The sequence below is a fragment of the Nyctereutes procyonoides genome, unplaced genomic scaffold, assembly GCF_905146905.1.
Source record: "Nyctereutes procyonoides isolate TBG_1078 unplaced genomic scaffold, NYPRO_anot_genome, whole genome shotgun sequence".
Classification (NCBI taxonomy): domain Eukaryota; kingdom Metazoa; phylum Chordata; class Mammalia; order Carnivora; family Canidae; genus Nyctereutes; species Nyctereutes procyonoides.
Genome location: NW_026575032.1, coordinates 4601593 through 4626704, shown reverse-complemented (window position 1 = coordinate 4626704; position 25112 = coordinate 4601593). Strand labels below are relative to the sequence as shown.

Here is a 25112-nt window from a genome sequence, read left to right as displayed (position 1 = left end):
AAGACATGTTTTTAAGTTTCAAGCAAAAAATTAAAAAAATGATACAGTGTGGTATGTATTTTTTTTTTGTAAAAATATGTTTAAAACCAAAGCATCGTGTTTTTGGAAGGTTTCCCAAAATTTTTTGACAGCGGTATCATCTAGGTAGTTGGATTTGTGAAAAGGAAAGCTGAGAATAATGTTTGTAACAAAGTTTTAAAACTTGAATATCATTTTATTTTCTCACTATGCTTAGATATTACTGCTACAGTGAAACAACTTTAAAACACACAAATACATAAATGTGTGAAAATGAGTACACATAAAAGAACATAATAGAAATGCAATATTTTAATCTATGAGGAAATCAATAGGTTCTTAGGTATAATTTTCATACAACTTTCCTTTTCAAGATTTGCTATATCTGCAGCCAAGGATTTATGGAAGGAATGAAGAAGAGGGAGGTGAAGCATGAACAGCGTAGGAGAGGGCAGATTATCAAATTAGAGGTCTTATAGTGAACACAATATTTGTTCAATTTAAATATACTGACCTGAAGAATTGTTCTGGGAAGTGTCCCTAAATTCTCAGGGACATTTACAGAATACGGAGATAGCTCAAACATGGGAACAAAATCATTAATATCCAGTAGGACAATGCTGACAGTGGAGGTATCAGTTCTGGGGGTACTGCCCCGATCTGTTGCCTGAACAGTTAAAGAGTAAGTAGGAGTTTTTTCCCTATCCAAAGGCTTAGCCACAGTGATGGCACCTGTGACAGAGTCGATCCGAAATTCCTGATTGGCATTACCATCAATGATGCCATAGCGAACCTGTCCATTTGTACCTTCATCTCCATCTGCTGCATATACTTGTATTATATCTGTCCCAGTAAGTGTGTTCTCATTAATCTCCACTTTATACAAGGCTTGCATAAAAACAGGGTTGTTATCATTGATGTCAAGTACCATAACTACCACCTCTGTAGACGAAGAGAGAGCTGGTTGACCTTTGTCTGTAGCCACCACTGTTAGAGTATAATTAGAAACCTCTTCTCTGTCCAGTTCTCCAGTGAGCCTCACTTCACCATCAATGGTCCCAATACTGAACTTGTTTCCCAAAGGGTTCAGCAGAGTGTACTCAATATAGCTGTTTGGGCCGCTGTCTGGGTCTGTGGCTTGAGCTTTGAAAACAATAGTATCAATAGGTGTGTTTTCAGGAATGTATGTCAATTTAGGGGAAAGAAATGCTGGTGGGTTATCATTTACATCCAACAAAATAATGGAGACATGGGCAGTGCTTGTGAATCTGGAGGCCGGAAGCTGTGGCAGGTCATGCACCTGAACAACCAGGTTGTAGAAGGACTGACTTTCCCGATCCAAACTTTTAAGGACTTTCAGTACACCATTCTTGTCAACTGTAAACTGGCTGAGGCTATCACCTGAAGCAATGCTAAAAGCCAATTGGGAGTTGATGCCTGAAACGAAAGGGAAAAAAAAATTACATTTTCTTGAATGTGTGCTGTACAGAAACAAATCACACCAAAAATTCTGACATAAAACTTTGCATATTTGATATATGATGGCCCAAACACACCTAATGGATGATTTAGCTGCAGTTAATTGTTTGGTAAGTAATACATCGTGTAATTCCTTGCCTGTTAACTTTTGATGGGAAAAGATGTTTACAGTCTGGTGAATGAATGATCTATACACTGCTTGCTATTTGCTATGACATTGAAATGTTAAATTACAAAAAAAAAAAAATGAGGAGAAAAGTATTCCAGAGGGCGGATATTTTTCTATGCATTTCCATATTGTTATCACATAGTTCCTGAGGATTCAACATTAACAGTGCCACATTCTATACTGTTAGCCAAACATTTAGAACTTCAGTAATTTATTGAGGCTGACACCAATTTTCAGAGTAGGGTAATAAAATTTTCTGATGTATGGCATTAGTCATGGATGTTTTAAGTCTACTTTTACGTTTCTTGTCAAAACCAATAAATACTTTTTAATTCTTATTAAGCATCTGGCTAATGGCCTTTGTGAAAATAATTCTCTCTCAGATTTTATTATGTACATTTAATGTGTTTTAAAAGTATTCTTTGAAGGAAATGTTAGCAGTAAAATTATACATAGAAGGCTGCAAATATAAATGCTTATACTATTATTGGGCTATATTTAGATACTATTTTATCTATTTTCATAGGATCGTGTGTCCCTTTTTAATTGTAATAAATAATATATAATTTCTCATCTCAGAAAATGACTGCAGAGAATATTCTAATAAAAATGATGTGGAGAGTGGATTGGACAATTGTTTTTAGTAAATAATTTAAAACTAAATAACAGATACACAATGAAAACCAAAAGAAAACCCTGATTTCTTGCCACAGAATACTGTTTTCTTCACTTGCGCATAATAACATGTACATTTTTATATCTTATCCTAAAGATGCTGGGACCCTGTAGGATATTATAAGTGTTGCTAAGAAACATTGTGCCTCTAGATAATTCTTTCTTTCTTTCTTTCTTTCTTTCTTTCTTTCTTTCTTTCTTTCTTTCTTTCTTTTTCTTTTTTTTATTTATGATAGTCACAGAGAGAGAGAGAGGCAGAGACACAGGCAGAGGGAGAAGCAGGCTCCATGCACCGGGAGCCTGACGTGGGATTCGATCCCGGGTCTCCAGGATCGTACCCTGGGCCAAAGGCAGGCACCAAACCGCTGCGCCACCCAGGGATCCCTAGATAATTCTTTCTTAATAAAGATTTTATACTCTGAGATTTTATGCTAGGGAAAATCTGTTGCGTTACATTAATTGCTTACAAACAGCTCCTGTATTTCTGAGGTGAATTTAAACTATTGAGGCATCAGGGATACCTGGCTGGCTCAGTCAGTAGAACGGGCCACTCTTGATCTCAATTTTGAGTTTGAGCCCAATGTTGGTTGTAGAGATTACTTAAAATCTTTTTTTAAAAAGTTTTAAGTAAACTGTTTATGCGTCAGAAATGATGTCCACTCTGTGACAAGGGTCTTCTAGAACGATTTAATCACTCTGCTTCTTTTTTCTTGCAAAAACTCTTTCTCAGGATTCTATGACTACTTGAGTTAGCCTTTACCTTTTCTTGAAGTTTGTCAGGTTCCTTACAGAGGAAAATTTGACTAGAGTAATGGAATTTTCTTTTCTCCTAGGTAAGGTTTGCCTCCTCTTTAAAAAAAATGCTAGAACTACTCTTTTCCTGTGATTTTAAAGTCTTTATCTAATATCCTTTGTATGTTGCTACAGAGACGAAATATTTATGAAAATAATTTTCAGACACTGGCTTATTCACAAAAATTTTTCAGATGAACAAGGTTTGAGCAGATCTTTAAAAAGGTAAGAATCTCCCTTCATTATGAGCATGGCTTATAATCTTTATAGTTTATTTTAAACTATTCACAAGTGAACGAAGCCATGTAAAGTTCAGAATAATTAGTACTCTGAAGATCAGGAAAAATATGAATAAATAAAGCTAATGGAGGCCACAGGTCAATTTGCCAGCAGGAGATAAGAGGATTTTAAGATCTGGATTGAAAAAGGTCAACAGCCTACTTCAACCCTTGACTTAAAATTCCACATGAATGAGGAAAGAAAAAGTACCATCATCTGGTGCAAAGAAAATTTCCATCAATTGGTGCAATTAATGGAGATTTTACATAGATAATTATATATGTATATGTATATATTTTTTACAAAGATAATTTTTATATATATAATATTATATATATCCTTAGAAAGAAATTTAATTTAAACTATATAATATTATATATTATTATGTAAAAAATATATTTTTAATATATTTTAGGTGAAATTACTAAGGAAATTTTCTGCATTTTTTATGGCTAAATCCATCAGTAAATATTGAATTCCTATTCTTTGAGGCACAAATTCAGACCCAATTATTACTGAGAAAAAGTTATGAAAACATCTGGATAAAATAATACCAGCAAGCAGAGATATAAAATTTATTTCTGTGAAAGTATATAAAATCTTTCATGCCCAAGATCAAAAGAAATTAGAAAAAGTGATAAAATTACACATGGTTACAAAGTGATAGCCTAGGACTTCTACATAAATCAATTGGAATGCAAGCAATTAAATCAAGGATCTGGACACCCTAGGTCCACAGTGTTTGCTGCTTCCTTGAGTAAATAACTAAATTTCAGAGGCAAAAAGAACATGATACCAAGACTTTATAGCCTCCTTGTAAACAGCAGAGCAGCCTCTTTTTTTAAGGGAAAAGAGTTTAGTGGAGTAGGTTGGTGGGATAATAACTATTAAGCTTAAGCAGACTTAGGAAAAAAGAAAACTTTGATTTTATATTCAAATTCAAAATGACAGATATACATATTAGAAAACATTACAATGAACTCACAATAACAATCATCTTCCATCAACATAAAAATATAACCACTTTTGCACAGAATAAAGTGCCCCATTGAAGCAACGGCTCTCATCTCAGGAACTTCATGTATCCTTACTGAAGCAATTACAGACCACAAAAGCCGCCTAAATTTACTTTACTGAAAAGAAAAGGACTTTTCATTTCTGACAAATCTAAGTGGCTTTGGGCATGTGCTCTACAGCTAGAAAACAGATCTGGATAGATAGAAACTCGAAATTCTCCCTAAACATTTGTAGTATCCTAAAAAATAGAGAGGTTAGACCATTTGTTTTCCTCTGTTCTTTGCATCAAATATTCACATCATGAAACAGGACATACATTATTTTAAAATCCTGTAATTTACCCATAAGCATTGGGATTTGAGTTTAGTGGGGTTTTATAGCCCACCAGGTCTTTAAACTTAAAGCTGTTCATACTTCTAACCGCTTATGTTCAATGTTCTGAAAGTGGTTTGGTCACATGATTCTTTCTGGCAGTTTTATTGTTTGTGTGTGGTTCTATTGGTGTTTTTTTTTTAATTTCAATCTCAAGAATAATTTAGTTCCATGAAATATAGCACATAACTATAGGTATAAGGCTCTGTTATGCAATGTGTGTATTTATTCATAGTCTATAAACATTGTCTAATTATGCTACAATGAGCTAGCATTGGTCAATTTTTTTTTTTTTTTTTTAGCATTTGTCAACTTATCACACAACTGTAACACACAGAATTGCTTCAGACAGCATTCAGCTTTATAGAGCAGTCACAACAAGGTCATCAAGTCACTGGAATATGAAACTCCTTTCATTTGAATGACCTGCAGTTGTACCAAGCATAGACAGGTTAACTTATTCAGCAATAATTACGATTACATTATTCTCAAAACACTCTGTGATTCCAAATATTTTGAAGAACATACAAATTTATTTTTAGAATAACAACATAATAATTATCAAAGCCAGTATATTTCCATGAAGTTCAGTTTTTAATAGTTTGCCTCAATATGATACTTTTTAAACAAATACAAAGAAGCCTTGAAATTAATATATATACACTATTTATCTTGTGAAAATAATTAAGATATTTGACCTATTCTTATTAAAAGCTTCTGACCAAAATTTTACATTGAACTCTGAAAGAATCTAGATATAGACAACAGAAAATATTAATTTTCTTTTTACATAAATTTCTTCAGATGACAATATTCCCTCAACCAGGAACCTTTTGATCAGAGATTATGATGAATTTGTTATTTTTTTTAAATCTAAATAATACTGTTTGTGAACTACTTTGAGAACTATTCAGTGTGACCAAGTTGGCAATTTTAAGCTAACAAGGCTACCCTCATACAGTCTTATCATTATCCTAGAAATTCAGAAAGAATAGGAAACATGTCCTATATTTTAGGTCAAGGTACAGGAAATTACACTGATAAAAGTATTCAAAACTAAAACAATGGAAAAATGTAGCTTGACACTTTGTACCCAACACAAACACAATCAAAGGGGAAAAAATGCATGAAAAGTAAATTGAAGTCAATGGTTAATGTATGTCTATGCATGTGTGTGTGGAATATTCCAGCAAGTTTTTATACAGTTTCTTATTTGCAGTTTTTCAATTCCCAATATTTGAAGGTATAAGGATAAATAAAATTTAGTTCAGAGGAACACACAATCCTATGAAACAATGGTCTCTTTCTAATGCATAATAAATAAATCACAAAGAAACATGGCAGAAACTACTTCACTACAGAAAAGTCAGGACCAGTCTGACTGGTCCAAGGACTGGTCCAAGGACAAATGAGATATTCATACCCAGGGAGCAGATAAACTAATTAACGTTATAATAGAGAAATCAACTCCCAAAATAGAGATTAAGCTCAATTGTATATAAAAGTCTAATTAGAGCCAATCACTGAGCTGGGCTGATGCACAGGAAAAAGAGTGAGCAATGTCTTAGGCCAAGACTGGTTACATACTTCATACGCTACACACGTCAGTTATTCCTTTTTATTAACAATAGTAGTAGTACTAGTATTACAGATACATCTATTTTAGATATATTCTTGCAAACAATGTTAACTACTTGAACATAAAAGGGGGAAACCTAAAAATGCACTTAATGAATTCTAAAGAAAGTATTTCCAATTTTGTGTGTGGAAACATATATAAAATACTGTGCTTTTGCTTCTTATATCTTTCTCGGGGACACTTGTAGACAATCCTGAAAGGAAACTTAAGTATAGAGGAGAATGTTGAGATAGAGTGGTATTCCAAAATTACTTTAATCATCCAAGTCAGTTAGAATCAGGAAATTCTAAATTAAGGTTGATATGTGTATGTCACTAGGCATATCCTCAGGCTAGAGGCCTATTTCCTTTTTAAAGTTCTGTCTCATGTTTTCTCAAGAGATAGGACATTTAACTCATCCAATAAAAGTGGAAACAAGGTATTAACTTTCCAAAGAGTTCAGTTAAAGACTGATAATCTTCACAATGTTATCTCTGGTGCTGTATTATTCGATATGTGTATTTACAAAATACATCTTAGAAGAATGCCCAGGACAGTTATATTTTATTTTATTTTTTGAGAGTTCCATTTTAAAAGAAAGTTTGTCAAATGCTTTTGCAATAAACAAAATCAAACACATGTGAAATCTAGATTTAAGACAAAATCTCAATTTGATTATAGCATAATTTTTTAAAGATTTTTTTTTTATCCATTCATGAGAGAGAGAGAGAGAGAGAGAGAGAGAGAGAGAGAGAGACACAGGCAGAGGGAGAAGCAGGTTCCATGCAGGGAGCTCAACGTGGGGCTCGATTCCAGGTCTCTAGGATCATGCCCTAGGCTAAAGGCGACCCTAAACCTGTGAGCCACCCGGGCTGCCCTGCTTATAGCATAAATTAAAGACATCTGAGACTGTCCTTTAAATCAAAGCATCAAACCTTGCTAGAATACTATTAGAACACTTCAGTCAGAAGTATAAAATTAATTGTGCATTCTTTAAGTATTTTTTAAGATGCTGGTTTTCTTTTGCTTCCAAATTTTATCCTTTTTATGTTAAAATAATATATGTAAACAAATATTTTTATTAATCTGACAGAAACCTAGTAAAAAACTCTTATGACTTCTACATTATTAAGCTGTGATACTATAAAACAGGAAGATACAGTTTATAGAATGGTAACAACACATACTCTGTAACTATTATAAATAAGAATTTAACTGAAAAAACAATTTTTTAATCCTCTATAGTTAAATCATAATTCTGCCCCTGTTTATGACAACCGAACACAGTAAATAAATATAATATAAATCTGAGGACATTTTAAATAAGTTTTTAAGTATATAAAATAAAGTACGTACCATCATCTGCATCGGTAACATTAAACACAAGAACAGTAGATCCTAGAGGTAGATTCTCCATTAAAGATGTGCTATACGAATTTAAGCTGAAAATAGGTGGGTTATCATTTACATCTAGCACATTAAAATAAACCCTAATGGTAGTAAATTGTCCTCCACCATCTTCAGCTCGAACAGTGAGGATATAATATTGCTGTGCTTCATAATCCAATACTCGAGTCAAGTTAAAGACTCCAGTAACTGGATTCAGGAAAAATATGCCATCTTCATCATCTTCATTCACAATATATGTAATTTCTCCATTCACACCAGAGTCATCATCTGTAGCTAAAATAGCTGCTACCAAAGAACCTATCAAAAAATAAATTAATAGTCTAAAATTAATGGGATAAAGGTATTACTAAGAGACTATATACAGACACCAACAAATTTTATTCGTACAGTAAAATATATTAACTAGAGTCACTATGAAAATACAGCGAACACAACATTCTGCAGATTCCTATGTTAACACTGATACAAACCTTCCCAAATATTAACAAAATATATAGCATATTAAACACTCAGTAAATTTTATGTTGCAATGTAAAAGTTCTGGAGAAATAATACTACTTCTGACACTATTTTTCTGCCTGGCACTACCAATTTATGAACATATTGGTGATCACAGTGAACATATATTAGGGCCCACCGCTAGTATCAGGAAGTAGGGGTGCCACGCAAAAATGCAGACTTATGCTCAGGGGATATCACCTGATAGCTCATATGGTCATTGCTATAATTAAGGCAGAAATAAATGTGATGATAATTTCATGAAGGAGATGCACGACTTATGTTGGGGACTGAAATGAAAACTGCAGTGAGAAGTAGTCTATAAATATTTCATTTCTTTGTCAAATGAGTTTCTGTAACATATGTCTTATTACGCAAAATCATTCCAAATGTAATTCGGAATAAAATTTAAATCTTAGATAAGAATTTCCAATAATGGAAATGAAGCACACACACACCAGAAATATGGATATTTAGTACTCAAACTCAACAATCACAACATAATATGTTCAGAGAGGCAAGCTGACAATTCAGGATTGAGATTCTACTAACACTTATTGAGTACATGCTCATTCCCAAGCCCCATGTTAGCACACCATGACATATTCTCTAAATTAATCTTTACCCTAATTCTAACAGGAATTATTGCTTCCATTTTACAGAAGGTAAAACTGAAGCTAAGAGGAATGAATTACTTTCCCTGGGCCACACAGGTTCTAAGTGTCAGAGCTAGTATATTCACAGATTTTCATGTGCTTTTCTTTTTGTTTTGTATACATAACACTATAATCATATATACATTTTTATAATATCTATTTATTTTAAATCTTTGTAACCAATTAAAATATGTTAAAAATAAAGATGCAGTCCTGCCTTGCAAATGCCTTTCTGAAGTACATTAATTCAGAATGGATGCAGAGGTAGCAAAGCACAACATATTATGTGACCAGTTTTTTCAGAAGTCGGCATTTAGAGATCACATCAACACATAAAATGTTTAAATGGGCTGTAAAATATCACAGAGTATAAATTGGAAAAACAAAGTATCAAAACTTGTTGCCAGAAAAATGAACAACTCATCACAAATACTTATCAGAAACAGAAATACTTAAAGTGTAATCAGTAATCAGATGAATTGCTAGCCTCATTTGTTCTCAAAAGTAGCAATTCGTTTGGGAACTGTATGAAAGATGGTTAATTAACAGACAAAACTATCAAGCACATATATTTTTATACCTAGCAGCATATGGTAAAAACTAGTCACTAATTAAAAGCAGTCAAAAACACACAGTCCATAATTGTAGTCAAAAGTGATCTTTGCAAAATATACTTAAGGTGTGGTGCCACCTACCTGGGGTTGTGTCTTCTGGGATGTCAAAAGAGTACACAGGCCTGGAGAACTTGGGTGTGTGGTCATTCACATCACTGACAGTGATATTAATTCTCATATCTGAGGACTGAAGACCATCATCTGCCCGAACCAGCAAAGAATATTTGGAACGGCGTTCCCTGTCCAACCGTTTGGTTGCTATCAGATCTCCAGATTCAGGGTCAATGCGGAAACTGTCATCAGCTCCACTAATGATGGTGTATGTGACCAGAGCATTTGCACCCTGAGAAAAGACCCATAATTGAATAGAACAGTAAGAGTATTCCTTATGTTGAGTATATCTGACAAGGTGAGGCTTTTGGCTTTACTTTATTATACTTTATTAAAAGATTTCAAGAGATAACCAAAGTAGTACATTACAGTCTTTCACCACTCATCCATTAAATAAGGCAGAAAATCGCAGCTGTCAGTATTAGCTATGTATCTTTTTAAACTCATAAAATATACACATAGAAAGGAGTCAAGTTGTCGCTATCGAAAATGCAAATGACACTGACTACTATTAACCACATAGCCAGAAGATTTGCCAAAGGCTGGCTCTGTGCCAGGCACTGTGACAACACTATGCATGTATCATCTCACTTCAAGTCACAACTCCATGAGGTGCCATTTCACCAATGAAGATGCTGGGTTCTGAGATGCTAGTTAACTCACACATTGTCACACTGCAAGTGTTAGTGTGGATTTCAAACCCACATCCTCCTAACTTTGAGCTCATGGTCTTTCTGATTTAGCATGAGAAGGTAATTAAAATGAGGCAACTGCTAAATGGAGGAGGCTTCCAATAAGCACCATAAGAACCAAGAAGAGAAATTGTTTTGAGTTGATTTCTTTAGGGAAGATAATAAAGGAGGGTATGTATGGAACTGAATTGGGGTTTGTAGATTTTTTTTTTTTTTTTAAGCAAAGACTGAGGAAACATTTGAGTTTAAACAGAAGTACAGAGGGAAGGAGAATTATATGTTTGGCTTACTCACTGTTAAACAGTCTGTTAGAGTGGAGAGTTTAAATGATTAGTAGAAGAAGGTCAAACTAAAATGTTAGGTTATTGGTATATTTTTGAGAATCTCAACTGCAACACAAACTGCCTTGAATTTTATGTCCAAGAAAACACTAATCTTGTTTTAATTGGAAGCAATCCTTCAAGGCTCTCAATAACGTAGGAGTAACTAGAATGGGGAGAGCCCAAAGAAAGGAGAGAGTGAGCAGGGTTTGGTCCCAAGAGGCTAGGCCTTCATTTCCTCCAGGTGAACCTTTCTACAATCTGTATTCTTTGTTGGTTCCAAGTCCATGATCTATAAAATGAAACCAGGGATTTCTTCTGTTCTCTTAGATCTTTGAGCTCTGGCCCTCAAAACATTGAAATCTAAAATAGAAAGTTGACAGAGCACACAGAAAGGTTGAGAAAAACAGAAAAAGTACAAAAAAAAAAAGAAATTTAGAAGAATTAAAAGTAAAGAACCCATCTGGATTAGATGATGGGGAATGCTAACCTCATAATATTTCGATATACATTATATATATTTTAAAATATATTTGATAAGATGGTATTTCAAAATAAATTCCATATCAAATATAAATTTGATAGTCCAATGTTGAAACTGCAAGCAATTTGATTTAGATATTTCTTTTTTTTATTATTTATTTATTCATGAGGGACACAGAGAGAGAAGCAAAGACATAGGCTGAGGGAGAAGCAGGCTCCCTGTGGGGAGCCCGATGTGGAACTGGATCCTGGGCTGGGATCCTGGGATCACGCCCTGAGCCAAAGCAGATGCTCAACCGCTGAGACACCCAGGCGTCCCTAAGTATTTCTTAATTATGTATATTATAATTAAAATATTGAGTTAAATATTATACACTGCACTGGTTGAGATCTGATGCTTTTGGGGTTGAATCTCTGCTCTGCCACTTGCTAATTGTGTGTCTTTGGGCCTCATACTTAGCCTTTATGAGCTGATGTTTCTTTATCTGGATGATCAGGGCAATAACATTAGGGCTGTTGTGAAGATTAAATGAGTTCATACATGTACATGTAAAAAACCTAGAATGATCCTTCAGAAAGTGTATTACAACGATGGCTGATATTTTTATTTTTGTTTTTATGTAATGGTTTAAGTGCGTTTGATGACAGATGTCTGTAAATGAATAAATCAAAATACAACTGAGTTGCTATATATCACAGGGAAAATATGTTTTCTGATTTCCTATTATATGTAATTGTTGCATTTGACACTGAGGTATAATTAGTGTTGAGATAGAACTGACTTTAAAAAATTACTTTGATTTAAATGATTTAAATATGCTTACATAAAATAAATATGCTTTTTACCATTATTAACCTCTAGAGATTTATCAAAATATCTAGGCTAAGAACTCTCAAGAAAGAGATTGGGAAGAACATAAAGGTAGGATAGGTAGGACTATATAAGGCTGGTATGCCAGGATATTATGGCACCCGTGATTTCCACACATCTTTTCCTTCAGAGATTATTTTATCCTTCATAATCAAACACATAAGGGTATGATTTCAGTCGAGGGCAAAAATACTTTTTTCAAAATATATGTTTAGTGGCATTTGCTCTATTTTTGTACTGCATTCTCCAAGCCAATCTTAAAATTTAGTAAAATGAATGCCTCAAAGCGCCTTTTAATTTAGTAATGGAATAGCTGAGTTTAACACAATACCACATGTATCTTGTATATTCAGGTGTACATGGAGTAGCTAACATATTTATTGTAATGATATGGTTTAACAAAAACATTCAATAAGAATTTTAGACTTCTAATCTGACCACATTCTGTAATATTTATTCTGTTTCACTAAGAGTTCCATTATTCTAGTAAAGCAATCCAGGTATGAAAACAGCTACATTCAATTCTGACCTATTAAAATGGCAAGTATTTGGAAATTAGGGGAAAGCAAAGAAACAAAAACATAAAAAGCTGTTACACACACAGTTTAAAATTTAGAGATGTCCTGTCTACAAAATAACTGTCATAATTAATTCTCCTAAAGTTATGATAATTCTTTTGAACAGAAGCAAAGGCATCAAATTATGTTGATAAAACAATCTTTTTATATTTAAAATCAGCTGATGCAGTGAATTAATAGTTCTAGTGAATGTCTGAAAATGTCTGGCCAAGAGTAATGATTTAATTAGGTCTTTTGAAAAGTCTATTTATTTAATATCCAAAATATGCAGTATCAGCAATACCACAAGAAACAACTATCATATTACAGCTGCAGTGCGGTGGAAATAATGCTGGTTAAAAATATTCTACTCTCCTGAGGAACCACAGAGACAAAAGTACGTGGAAGGAATTCTAAAAGTAAATAGCTATAAATTGCAAATGCATTTTATAACCTTAAGTAGTATTTTCAAAAACAAGTATGGCACCATGAAACAAAGCTTGAGTATCCTGGCCCATTACAAGCATAATAATTCTGTTTAGAAAAGGAAACACGAGACTGACAAAGTCATGTGCTTCTGAAAGATGTATATCTTGATCCAACATATGTTTCAAATGATATTTAAATTAAGTTCAACGTGTACATGTTGCTTCCTAAAACTGATTCCTTTACCCTGGCATTATTCTCCAGGGCCATACTAGAGTTTCTCTAAAATACTAATACTTTTAAATTTGATTTAGTAATTAAGGAAAAGTGTATAAATAATAAAGAATGTAGCAATACATAGTTTGCTAATGATTCACATATTTATTAGTGTTTCAAATAATTCTATTAATTTTTTAAAACCAGTCCATTGGGTAGTTGTTAGTTGTTGGACAGTTTAATGCTGACTACAAAGTAAAAAAAACAAAAAACAAAAAACAAAACAAACAAACAAACAAAAAAAACCAACAACAACAACAACAAAAAAAAACCAAACCTCTTACATTCAATATTGAGTCTTATTCAAACTAAATGAAGAAAGAAAACATTCATGACTTGGTAAGACAGAAAACATTCAAATTCAACTAAAAGCGGCACCTGGGAGGCTCAGTCCATTAAGTATCTGACTCTTGATTTCAGCTCAGGTCATGATCTCAAGGTCATAAGATCAAGTCCCACATTGGCTCTGGCCTGGGCTTGGAGCCTGCTTGAGGTTCTCCCTCTCCCTCTCCTTTTGCCCCTCCCCCATCTCTCTCTAAAATTAAAAAAAAAATCAACTAAAGTAAAAAGCTGAGGATAAAGTAGAAAATAGGATGGAGTTTTATCTAATAGCATTAATATTAATTTATTGCAAACTACTAAAAAAATGAAACAGCCAATGATTCTGAATGCCATAGAGAGCGGAGGTGTCCATGCTATTTGGCATAGAGCCAAAGAAATGTTGCTTCTTCATGGCATGAATTGAAAAGCTACCAAAATTTCAAGATAAAATATATTTGAGAAGGAAAGCAACCTCAGGAGCTTCATCTTTAAATAAATAATAGTTCATAAGCAATTTTATGAAAATGTCCTCTTTTAAAGTTGTAGATAAACTTATTTCCTCCTTCCCATCCCATCCTGCCTACACGCCCCCTCCCTCAATAGATCTGATTACAAAGTATTTGGTGATTTTTACGTTTATACTCTGCCCAAATTGTCAGCATCACTAAATCTCTCTGAATTTCATACAACCCTCCCTTCATTTCCCTGGCCTTCTTCCTCTGTACAACCTTTCACTTTCCTGCCCCTTTAATTCCACACTTTGTCTCCCCTTAATGCATATCTTGCATGTCCTAGATATCACCATCTTACATTTCACTACAACACCCAGTGTTCATCACAGCAAGTGTCCGCCTTAATCTCTATCATCTATTTCACCCATCCTACTCACTCCCTTCCCTCTGGTAACCACCAGTTTGTTCTCTATAGTTAAGAGTTGTTTCTTGGTTTTCCTTTCTCTTTCTTTCATCTATGATCATTTGTTTTGTTTCTTAAATTCTACATATGAGTAAAAAAAATCCTGTGGTACTTGTATTTCTCTGAATGACTTTATTTTGCTTAGAATAATAATACTCTCTAGCTCTATCCATGTCATTGCAAATGGCGAGACTTCATTATTTTTTATGGCTGATGTTATATCATAATATAAATAATATTATATTATTATAATATATATTATATTTATATATAATAAATATATATATATAATATAAATAAATATTATATTATTACATTATATTATATTATATTATATTATATTATAGTGTGTATACACACACACACACACACACATACATCTTTTTTAACCATTCATTAGTTGATGGATATTTGGGCTCTTTTCATGATTTGGCTATTTTTGATAATGGTGCTGTAAATATTGTGGTGCTGTATCACTTCAAAATAGTATTTTTGTATTCTTTTAGTAAATACCTAAAAGTACAAATGCTGGATCATAGGTTAACTAATTTTCTAAATGAGAGTTAATCAATGTTTGTGCCTTGAGCTATCCAAATATACATTATCAATGATGAGCTTTAAGAAAACAAAGTATTTCCTAAATAATAACTGATATCTCCTATCAATAATAATAAAAATAGTCACATAACCTTTAATAACAGCTAGAATTTGGAAAAAAAATCTAAATTGTTAAAAAGAAGATAGCAGGCCCAAAACAGAGTCCCTTATTCTAAGCTCCATGTCAACAAACCAAGATAATACATAATCTAATTGCAGTTTGAAATCTGGGAATGTAACTTTTAACCAGTCAACATGGAAATTCTTGGTCAGCAGTAGGTAGGTAATCCACCCAATAGGCCCAATAGGCCCTTTCTGTTCTCCTTAGGAAGGTGACCTTGCCTAAAAAATGCATTTTGTTAATAATTCCATTTTTTCATACCCTTTCAACTTTAGAAACCTTTTCTTTTCTACAAATTGACAGTGCTCCTTTCTATTGCTAGATGGAATGCTACCTGATTTATGAATTTTTTTTAAAGATTTTATTTATTTATTCATGATAGTCACACAGAGAGGGGGGGGGCAGAGACACAGGCAGAGGGAGAAGCAGGCTCCATGCAGGGACCCCGACGTGGGATTGGATCCCGGGTCTCCAGGATCCCGCCCTGGGCCAAAGGCAGGTGCCAAACCACTGCACCACCCAGGGATCCCCATGGATTGTTGAATAAAGCCAATTTGTAAATGTACTCAGTTGAATTTGTGTTGTCTAACAGATTTGGTGGCAGTGAAAAGACTGAAAAAAACTTCCAATGGTTTCAGGGATAAAAAACACAAGTGCAGGACCCTGGGAACTCCTTTGAGTTCACTGTCTTTCTCACTATTTCTGACAACTGTGGGTAAGTTACCTCGGTTTTGAGCACTGTTCTCTTTATGTTGAGCTCCCAATCTAACTGGCTTTCCACCCCCAGGCTTAGTGGAGTCAGCTTGAGCTAGGCAGATGCTGCTATCCAAAACCTCAGTCCCTGGCCCTTGGGTTTAGTCTGCAATCCCCCAGTAGTCTGGAATCCCTTTCTCTACTTACAGTCTGCAGTGCCCACCTACTGGAGTTGGCAGGTTTAGTCCTTCCCCAGGTCCAGTCAACAGTTCCCATTTTCTGGAGTCTGTTGCTTTAATCTGCACTGGGAAATGCTCATCATGCACACAGCCTTCTCTTGGGCAATCTGCAATAGCATCTGGTTGCTGTTGGCATGTTAAGAGGTACATGTTTGTCTTGTTTTGTGTAGATAAAGACTATTGCTAACAGGGATCTCGGAGGCTAAAAAGCTGTAAAAATTGGTGGGCATTGGCCAAGCACTTAAAAACCATTTTTTTTTAATGCTTACACCTAAATCAAAGACTCCTGTATTAGAATAAGTTGGTCATGTAATGAGTGATAATGACACTAGGTCACCTGCAAATCTCAAGCAAATGTCCATGTAATGAGGTATCCTGTGAAACACTGCACAATCACCAAGCCAGAGGCACAACCCTTTTAAATATTTTGGCTCTGAGAGACCCAAAGGCTTAGCTTTAAAAAAGTAATTATAATAAAAATGAGATGCTTAAAATCTAAAGAATTTCTGCTACCTTCCTACACACTTGGTTATTTTATGTCTAAGAATTATGGTCCAGAAAGAAATAAATATTTACAAAAATAGCAAAACTTTCCTAAGCTTATTTTGTGTCCTGAGAATTTGGCTTGGTATCTGTCCTATTGGGGTCGCCAAAATATGGCTGGGCAGATAAGTGAGTCACACCCAATTAGCAACTATATATGCTGGACAGAAAATGTGGGTTAAACCCCATTTGTAGCTAGGGTCCTACCAAACGCTGCCAGCCCTCAGAGTAATTATAATCTAGAATTACAGTGGCCATTATGAGGAATGTTCCAATTAGGTAAGATCATTTAAGAAGTGCATTTAAGGGCAGCCCTGGTTGCTTAGTGGTTTAGCGCCACCGTCAGCCCGGGGTATAATCCTGGAGACCCGGGATCAAGTTCCACATTGGGCTCCCTGCATGGAGCCTGTTTCTCCCTCTGCTTGTGTCTCTGCCTTTCTCTCTCTGTCTCTCTGTCTCTCTGTCTCTCTCTCTCATGAATAAATAAATAAAATCTTAAAAAAAAAATAGAAGTGCATTTAAAAGCAAGGACTCCCAAATCAAAGAAACAGAATGGAATACCTATTTAACTGGCATACAAAAACCTCTGAAAGTCTTCAAAATTCCAAAATTGCTTCATTAAAAGATTTGTTGCAAAAGCTAATGAAAAATTCAAGGTACCTAAAAAGAAACAAACAAGAAAACACAAGCCTAATGTAAAAGTCTTACTGCTTCCCTCTCTCCTCTATTTGAGTACTCATTCTAGTAATCCTGTGTCTGAAATTCCCTTTATATGACCATAAGCACAAAGTCTGCCAAGTTAATGACCTTACAGATACCACATGTCTACTCTTGTAAGGAGGGCCCTAATGGAGATCTCCCAAAGTTGATGGGACTCTGAGGGATTTTCTGGTAAACTCCTGTTATTCTCTTAAACAGCCAATGGAAAACTAAAATTACAAATAATGAAAAACCTAGCCAAATTCTGGTAAATACCAGCGCTACAGATAGGATCCTGGAAAAGCTGGTGGAAGCCAGCTAAGAATGAGAATTCTTGCCAGAGTCAGCTGTCCCAGATCTCCGTCTGTAGTGCCCAGTAGAATGAGGAAAACAAAATATCTCATGCATCCTCTTTGGGGACACCTCTTCAGTCCAAGGAGTTATTCAGTACTGCCAGAAATATTTACTGTTTGTCCCAGCTAAAAACTACAAAGTAGCTCTGCGGTCAGAAATTGGCCAAATTGCAGAGCCTAAAAGAATTTTTTTTAGGCCTTCTCCCCTAAGCCAAAATAAAACTATGAATCCAGAAGGAAAGAAAAACCTTTTAAAGCCCTTGTAAAAGGATTTATGGGTGAATCAACCTATGATGTCATTTAAGTTGCAGCCCAAATCTTTGAGAAATTGAGAGCAACTGTCCTTATCTTACACAAATCTTTGCAAAACTAAAAATCCAGCCCTAGAGGCAGTTGAAAGTTCACCTACTCTTTTTCACCAATCCCAAAGCATCTCCTATTTATTTTAAAAGCTTATAACTTGCATTCTTCACTGTGCCTTCGAGATGTAAACGTTAATATACGACCTTTGGGCATGTAATTCGTATCAGAAATAAAAGAGGGAGAAGGTCATTTAGAATTTGAACTAATGGGAAATCTTAAGTGTATAGAAGCTATAATCTCTCTCTCTCTCTTTTTAAACATTTTATACTCTTTATTTATTTATTTACTTTATTTATTTTAGAGAGTGAGCCAAAGGGAATGAAGAGAGAGGGGGAAAGAATCTCAAGCAGACTCCACACTGAGCATGGAGCCTGACATAGGGCTCAATCTCATGACCCTGAGGTCATGACCTGAGCCAAAACCAAAAGTTGGCTGCTAAACCAACTGAGCCACCCAGGAGCCCCAATGTCTTTCTTTCTGTATGTTTATGTGATAAATATATATATATTTATGTGATATATATGTGTATATATATACCTCAGATGATATTATTAAAATTAATATGTGAAAGAGCTATATTTAATTGGCTTAAACAAATATGAGCTTATATAAATTTAATATTCATATAAATTCTCAAAAATATAATGTAAACTAATTCAAATACTTTTTGGATTCATGTAATCTGGGGAAATGTTCAATATTAAAGCTAATTCAAGTTTGTTGGTTTAAATAAAATATACGTATCTTTAGATTTTTCAACATTTAATATAATGCAGTCATACACCTTTTATTTTACCTGGATTTATATTCAATTAAGTTTACATTATCTTCGTTCAAAAACTTGTCAGCAATAAAAATAATTTGTCATGATGAGTTTTTGTAAGTAATTTAAATGTAATTGTTAATAGCAAGTAAATAAAGTAGATATAAGAGGTTTTACCTAAAACCTTTTAGGTAAACTTGTTAGTTTCCCCAAATCTTTTTGGTAACCTGAAACAAAGTTTTGCTAGATTAAGTTAAGTGATGAGTCAAGTTGTATCTGTTGTACCTGTTGAAAATCCAGATCATTTCCAAATAACATAAAATACTGAAACATTAGTTATTGAACATAAGCTTACACACTTTAGGTTTCTTTTACAGAGAAACTAAAGATATATTGGTCCATTAGTAAACATGCTTTATGCCATGCTGAAAGATTTTCTATGAGAAAGTACATTTCTAGAAATTGTAAAAAATATTTAGAAGTCTGCCACAGAATGCTAATATAGAAGACAGTTCATACTTGCTTACTTTTTAGTTTTTGTCAGAAATCAAAGGCTTCTAAGAGTTAAAAATTTTCTAATATATGTAACTAAAATTACTAAAAGTAACATGGGAAAGGAATTTTATGTGTGATCAGCCCTGGCTAAGATGAGAATGAATTTAATTACGCAAATGATTTCTAGTATCAAAAGTAAGCTGGTGCAAAATTAGAATTTGGTTTTCTGTCTGTTAAAAGGACAAAATTTTCTTGGTCTATTGGTCTGTTCTTGTTGGAGATTACAAAAGTATTTCCTTACCTTTCAAAGTAATATACCTAAAAAACAAGGGTTCTATGTTTCTTCAAAATACTTTCCTATGTTGTTGTATCAAGTCTTTGATTACTAAAACCCAGAACTCTGAATATTAAAAGAATTAAGTTTTACTAGAACCATGAAGTCTTCTATATTTGCCTATGGAGTCTTTAATTGTCACTTTGGCTAAATAGATAACTGAATATTGTTTCATAATGACCTATGGTCTTAAAGCCTTTTGATATTTTTTGACAACTTCCTAAAAATCAAAATTTAAATGAAGTTTTTTGACCTTGATAAAACTTTGAGATTTTCAAGAGGTTCTCTAAAACATTGAAAAAGATTTGGTCTCTCTCCTTATAAAAAGATATTAAAGTATTAATAGTAAAAAGACATTAAAGTATTAAAAGTAATTAAGTTTATTTGATATGTTAAATTATATGGGAAGAATTGTCAAATAAGAAATAATACCAAGGCATTTTGTGTTGTATAACTATAAGTTATAAGTGTTCCAGAAATAATGTAAAATTCCTAGAAATCTGGTATGTCTTGGCATAATATTTTCAGTCATAATTCCAATTATCTTAAAATAGTATGTAACATTTTACAAACAATTCCTTGTGAATTGTAGTGAACTCTCGTCAAATTTTAATCGTGGCCATTTAAGTCTTTTGTCATTTATAGACATTGTTGTTTCATTCTGATACTTTGGCAAGAGTGCTTCATGTTCAAGAAGACTCATGGAAAATACTCCAAAATACAGGTTTCTGGTAACCTTAAAGCAAAACAAAACAAACCAAATGGGGTAAGAATTTCTAGAGCTAATGAAAAAACTGGATTCAAGTAGAACAATTATTCAAGTAGAACAAGTAGAAAAATAACTAAGGAGGATCATTAGAATTCTTTATGACTTGTTTAAAATATTGTTGGTATTTAATGCTTTGTTTTACCAGATGTAAGAAACTCTTTTTCTTTTCTTTTCTACTTTTATTTTCCTTTTTGCTATGACCTATAGCTGATTGATAAAGTTTACCTTTGTAAACAAAGATAAAGCATTTGCTTTTTCTTCCTACCTGATCCCTCCAGAATTCAAAAACTATTTTTCTGGCAATATAGTTGTTTCATGGCAATATAGTTATTTGTTTGCATAAATTCAATGAGGATCCATTCTCTTCTAACAGGACACAACTGGAAATAAAAAACTTCTTTTTCCTACAGCTTGGCAGAGCTCCTTCGTATTGCTAGATAAGTTGCTGCTTGGTTCATGAATCATTGAAATAAAGCCAATTTAATTTTACTTAGTTGAGTTTCTGTTATTTAACACTTTATAAAATTGAGAAGATACTAAACTTAAAAAATCAAGTCTTTTTTAATAGAAAACTACAATTATCTACATATCTATGCTTTATTTTACATTTCCTTAGATTTTGTCAAGATTTTTTTTTAGATTTTGTCAAGATTTATAAATAAGTCATTACATTTCTGTATTAGCTGTTAAAATTCATCTGTTTTTTATTTATTTACCTTTAAAAGTTAAGGAAATAAATTCATGAAGACCTTACTCATAGATTAAAAGTTTTCAGATACTTCTGAAATTAAACTAAGGCCAAAAAGGGACACATAGGTGGCTCAGTGGTTGAGCATCTGCCTTCAGCTCAGGTCCAAATCCGGGGATCCTGGATTGAGTCCCACACTGGGTTCCCTGCGGGGAGCCTGCTTCTCCCTCTGCCTGTGTCTCTGCCTCTCTTTCTCTTTCTGTGTCTCTCATGAATAAATAAATAAAATCTTTTTAAAATTAAAAAAATTAAAAAGAAAAAAATTAAATCCTCTGATCTGTGTTGGGCTTAGTTTAAGGTAAAAGGAGATACTGGTGTCAGAGAAGGTTATCCTTCTTTTCACAGTTCCATAACATTAATTAATTCCTTTACCTAGCAAGAAGGAGAGAATAGGCAATGGGCATTTTTCACAGGAAAATATAAATTACAAATATATAAATTGTTATGTCATTTAGAGCATGGTGATTATAGAAGATAGTAATATTGGGATGCCTGGGTGGCTTAGCAGTTGAGCTTCTGCTGTTGGCTCAGGGGATGGTCCTGCAATTCTGGGATCAAGTCCCACATTGGGTTCCCTGCATGGAGCCTGCTTCTCCCTCTGCCTGTGTCTCTGCCTCTCTCTCTTTCTCTCTCTCTGTGTGTGTGTCTCTTATGAATAAATAAATAAATAAAGAAGACAGTAATCTAAATTGCACCCCAAAATTTTACATTCACCACTAGACAAGAAATTTCTGTTTCTTTTTTTTTTTAAGATTTATTTATTTATTTTAGAGAGAGAATGAGAGAGTGTGCATGCAAGCAGGGGGAGGAGCAGAGGGCAAGGGAGAGAGAATCTCAAGCAGACTTTGCACTGAGGATGGATCCTGATGTGGGGCTTGATCTCACAACCCTGAGATCATGATCTCGGCCAAAACCAAGTCAGACACTTAACTGACTGAGCCACTCAGGTGCCCCTAGAAATTTCGATTTTTTAACAGATTTGAAAAATCATTAGCTTGCCTAGATAAGTTCCTTAAAATGTATCAAGGCTATTATTAAATTATTTATTTTGCTTTACAGATATGTGAAAATTAAATGAAAAACTATAAAATAAACTTAAAATGTTTTAATTTTAAATAATCTGCTTTTTCCAAATACAAATATAAAATCAATCTTTAGCTGCTATGATAGCAAATTAGAATGATAAAGGCATAAGAATTATGGTTATATTTGTAGATTTTTTTTATTTGAGAAATTAAAATAATTTGACTAAGAAATCTAAAATGCAACCAGCAATTCTGAATTGCTGATCAAATAAAAATTATCTCTTGATACTTCTATCTTAGCCTTCTTATATCAAATTTCAACAATTAAAATTCTTTGGAAAAGAGCACACAATGCTTAACCTTAATTATTGGGTACTAAAAGTGGTCAACGTATAGTAGAAATTTGATAGATCACTGGAATATCAGGTTTCAAAACAAACGCAAGCTCTGAGTTACCTCATCAGCATCCATCGCTGTCAGTTGCATAATCTTAGACCCATCTCCAATGTTCTCCTCCACAGTAAGATCCAGCATGTCTGTTGGAAATACTGGTGGATTGTCATTGATATCCTGAAGTGTTATTTCAACCTACAAGGAGAGAAAGAAACAACACATGAATGTCCCACATGCCTGCAAGATTAAAGGTTAAAACGTATACCAAGAGCCCACTAGCTAGCTAGGCCTCTCAAAAATAATCAGAACCTTTATATATAACATCCAAATAATAGAAAATATCCTAGAGAAAGCTGGTTATTTATATTTTTTATAAAGATTTCTCTTATAAAAATCATTTTACTTGTTGATAGTAACTGATTTTAAAGGGTTGCTTGGAGTTTATACAAGAAAAGGCCCACTGATCAACTGTTGATTTAATCCCCAGATTTGTGCACCACTGAAGAACTGCCCAGACTTACGACCATCTGCCATTCAACCATTAAATGTTGCCCGACACACAAATGAGGTGGTGTAGAATTTCTTCCTGAAATGTTTACATATTAGCAATGTCTGGGAGAAACAAAGAAGTTCACTTCTTGTTTTAAGAAACTCTCTGAATTTTCCCCTTTAAAATCAACTCCCAACCCACAGGGGAAAATACATGCATCTTCTTTTGTTCCTATTTCCCCTCCTATCAGCACTTCTTAATGCGACTAAAGCTAAACAATCATTCCTTTCAAATGTAGTATTTATATATTCCAAATATTAACAGCTTTGTTTGAGAGATCCTAGTCGGAGTTAAATTTGTTTGTTTCTCTGCCTAATAAAAAATGTTTAGAAGGAAGGATTTGTGAAGTCTAAATAATAACTTGAAACCATGTGTTTTCTCTTTTGAGCTAGGTGCTAAAAGCTGAATATCTGATAAGAAAAGGGAAGACAGCTGCTAATAAAACTGCAAGTTTCCCCAGTTGGGTCACAAAATTAAGTCATGGAGAAAAATCCAGCCAGCCATTTAGCTAGGATATAACAAAGACATTTTTCTCATGGGATAAAATGTCATATTTTATAGTTAAACTGCAAAAACTCCATCAGATCTAAGACCAGTGCAGACGAATCTGAGGAAAAAAGAACAGAGCAAAAGAATTCTGATTTCATCTTTTGCCCAGAGGAGGCAGAGATGGGGTTGGGGGAGAAGCAGGAGATAGAACTGTCATTATTCTCCTACATGGAATGAGTGGGAAATATAGCAGAGCTACACTAATAAATAGATTAACAAATTATAAAAAGAAAAACCCAGAAAACAATATATAAAATTAAGTACTAAATAATTATTATACCTCTAGTTCCACCTTCTAATAATAGGACAGGCTTCATCACAGCAAATGGCTCAGATTAGTCTAGACAGGCAGTCTCGCAGTTGGAAATGTGCCACTTCTAGTTTGGGCTCACGTCATTCTCTGTACCACTTCCTTTAAGAAAAGGTCCATAGTATCTACAACTGCAGCCAATATCTAACTTCCTTCCATGGTTGTAAATAGCATGGATTATTTCAAATCAGAAAAAAACTGAAATTCAGGTCTGACTCCCCAAATTATTAGCCAGGTAGGTAATCCTGAGTACTTCATTTATCTTAGCCTTAGTCTCCTCATCCTAAAATTGAGATTAATACTTTGTGTCTTAGAGCATTTTATGAAGACCAGACTTTGATGATGCCAACAAAATGCTTAGCATAGAGGGAAGTGTTTGATAAAAGGTTAATCTTGGTTTTGAAGTTGTGAGCACAGATCTAGGAGTTTCTGAGAGCCATGGAGGGACTTTGAGAAAATGATTTAATAAATCAGAATTCCAAGTCCTACAACCCAACATCAAAAATACAATTTATTGTTCATCTCTGGAACATATTGAATATATATGAAGTTTTCTTGTAGGAAGAGCTTTGAATTACATACATACACATATATGTATATCAAAAGTCTGAAACACATGGATTTAAGAATCAATGACTTGATGGTCACCCAAAAATATAATAATGTTCTTTGGAAATTAATAATTATATTTACATTTTATGTGTGAATTTTCATATATGTGTGCATAGTTCTTAAAATACAGTAGAAAAATAAATAAAGAATAAGAAATAACTGATGGAAATACCTCACAACTCACTCTAACTTTTTAGCTTAATAATTTTTTTTTCAATTCTAAATGGTCTTCTATCTATAATTTTATGATTTGGTCTCTTTGGAAACCAACACACCAACCTTGTGTATGCTTGTGTGTGTGTGTGTGTGTGTGTGTGTGACACAAAGAGAGAGATATTTTGTAAGTGTATTTGTGAGAGAATGTGCATATATGAGTGTGTGTGTTTA

General features: G+C 33.8%; 1 protein-coding gene across 1 annotated transcript in view; it reads right to left on the bottom strand.

Annotated features, from left to right (window-relative positions):
- FAT4 (FAT atypical cadherin 4) overlaps nucleotides 1-25112 on the bottom strand; it is a 175464-nt gene that overhangs the window by 74455 nt on the left and 75897 nt on the right. The window contains exons 2-5 of the mRNA XM_055317010.1: nucleotides 22768-22899; nucleotides 9679-9940; nucleotides 7776-8126; nucleotides 533-1455 (exon numbers count right to left, since the gene is read on the bottom strand). Coding sequence (XP_055172985.1) covers nucleotides 533-1455; nucleotides 7776-8126; nucleotides 9679-9940; nucleotides 22768-22899 — 1668 coding nt within the window. The remainder of the gene's footprint in view (nucleotides 1-532; nucleotides 1456-7775; nucleotides 8127-9678; nucleotides 9941-22767; nucleotides 22900-25112) is intronic.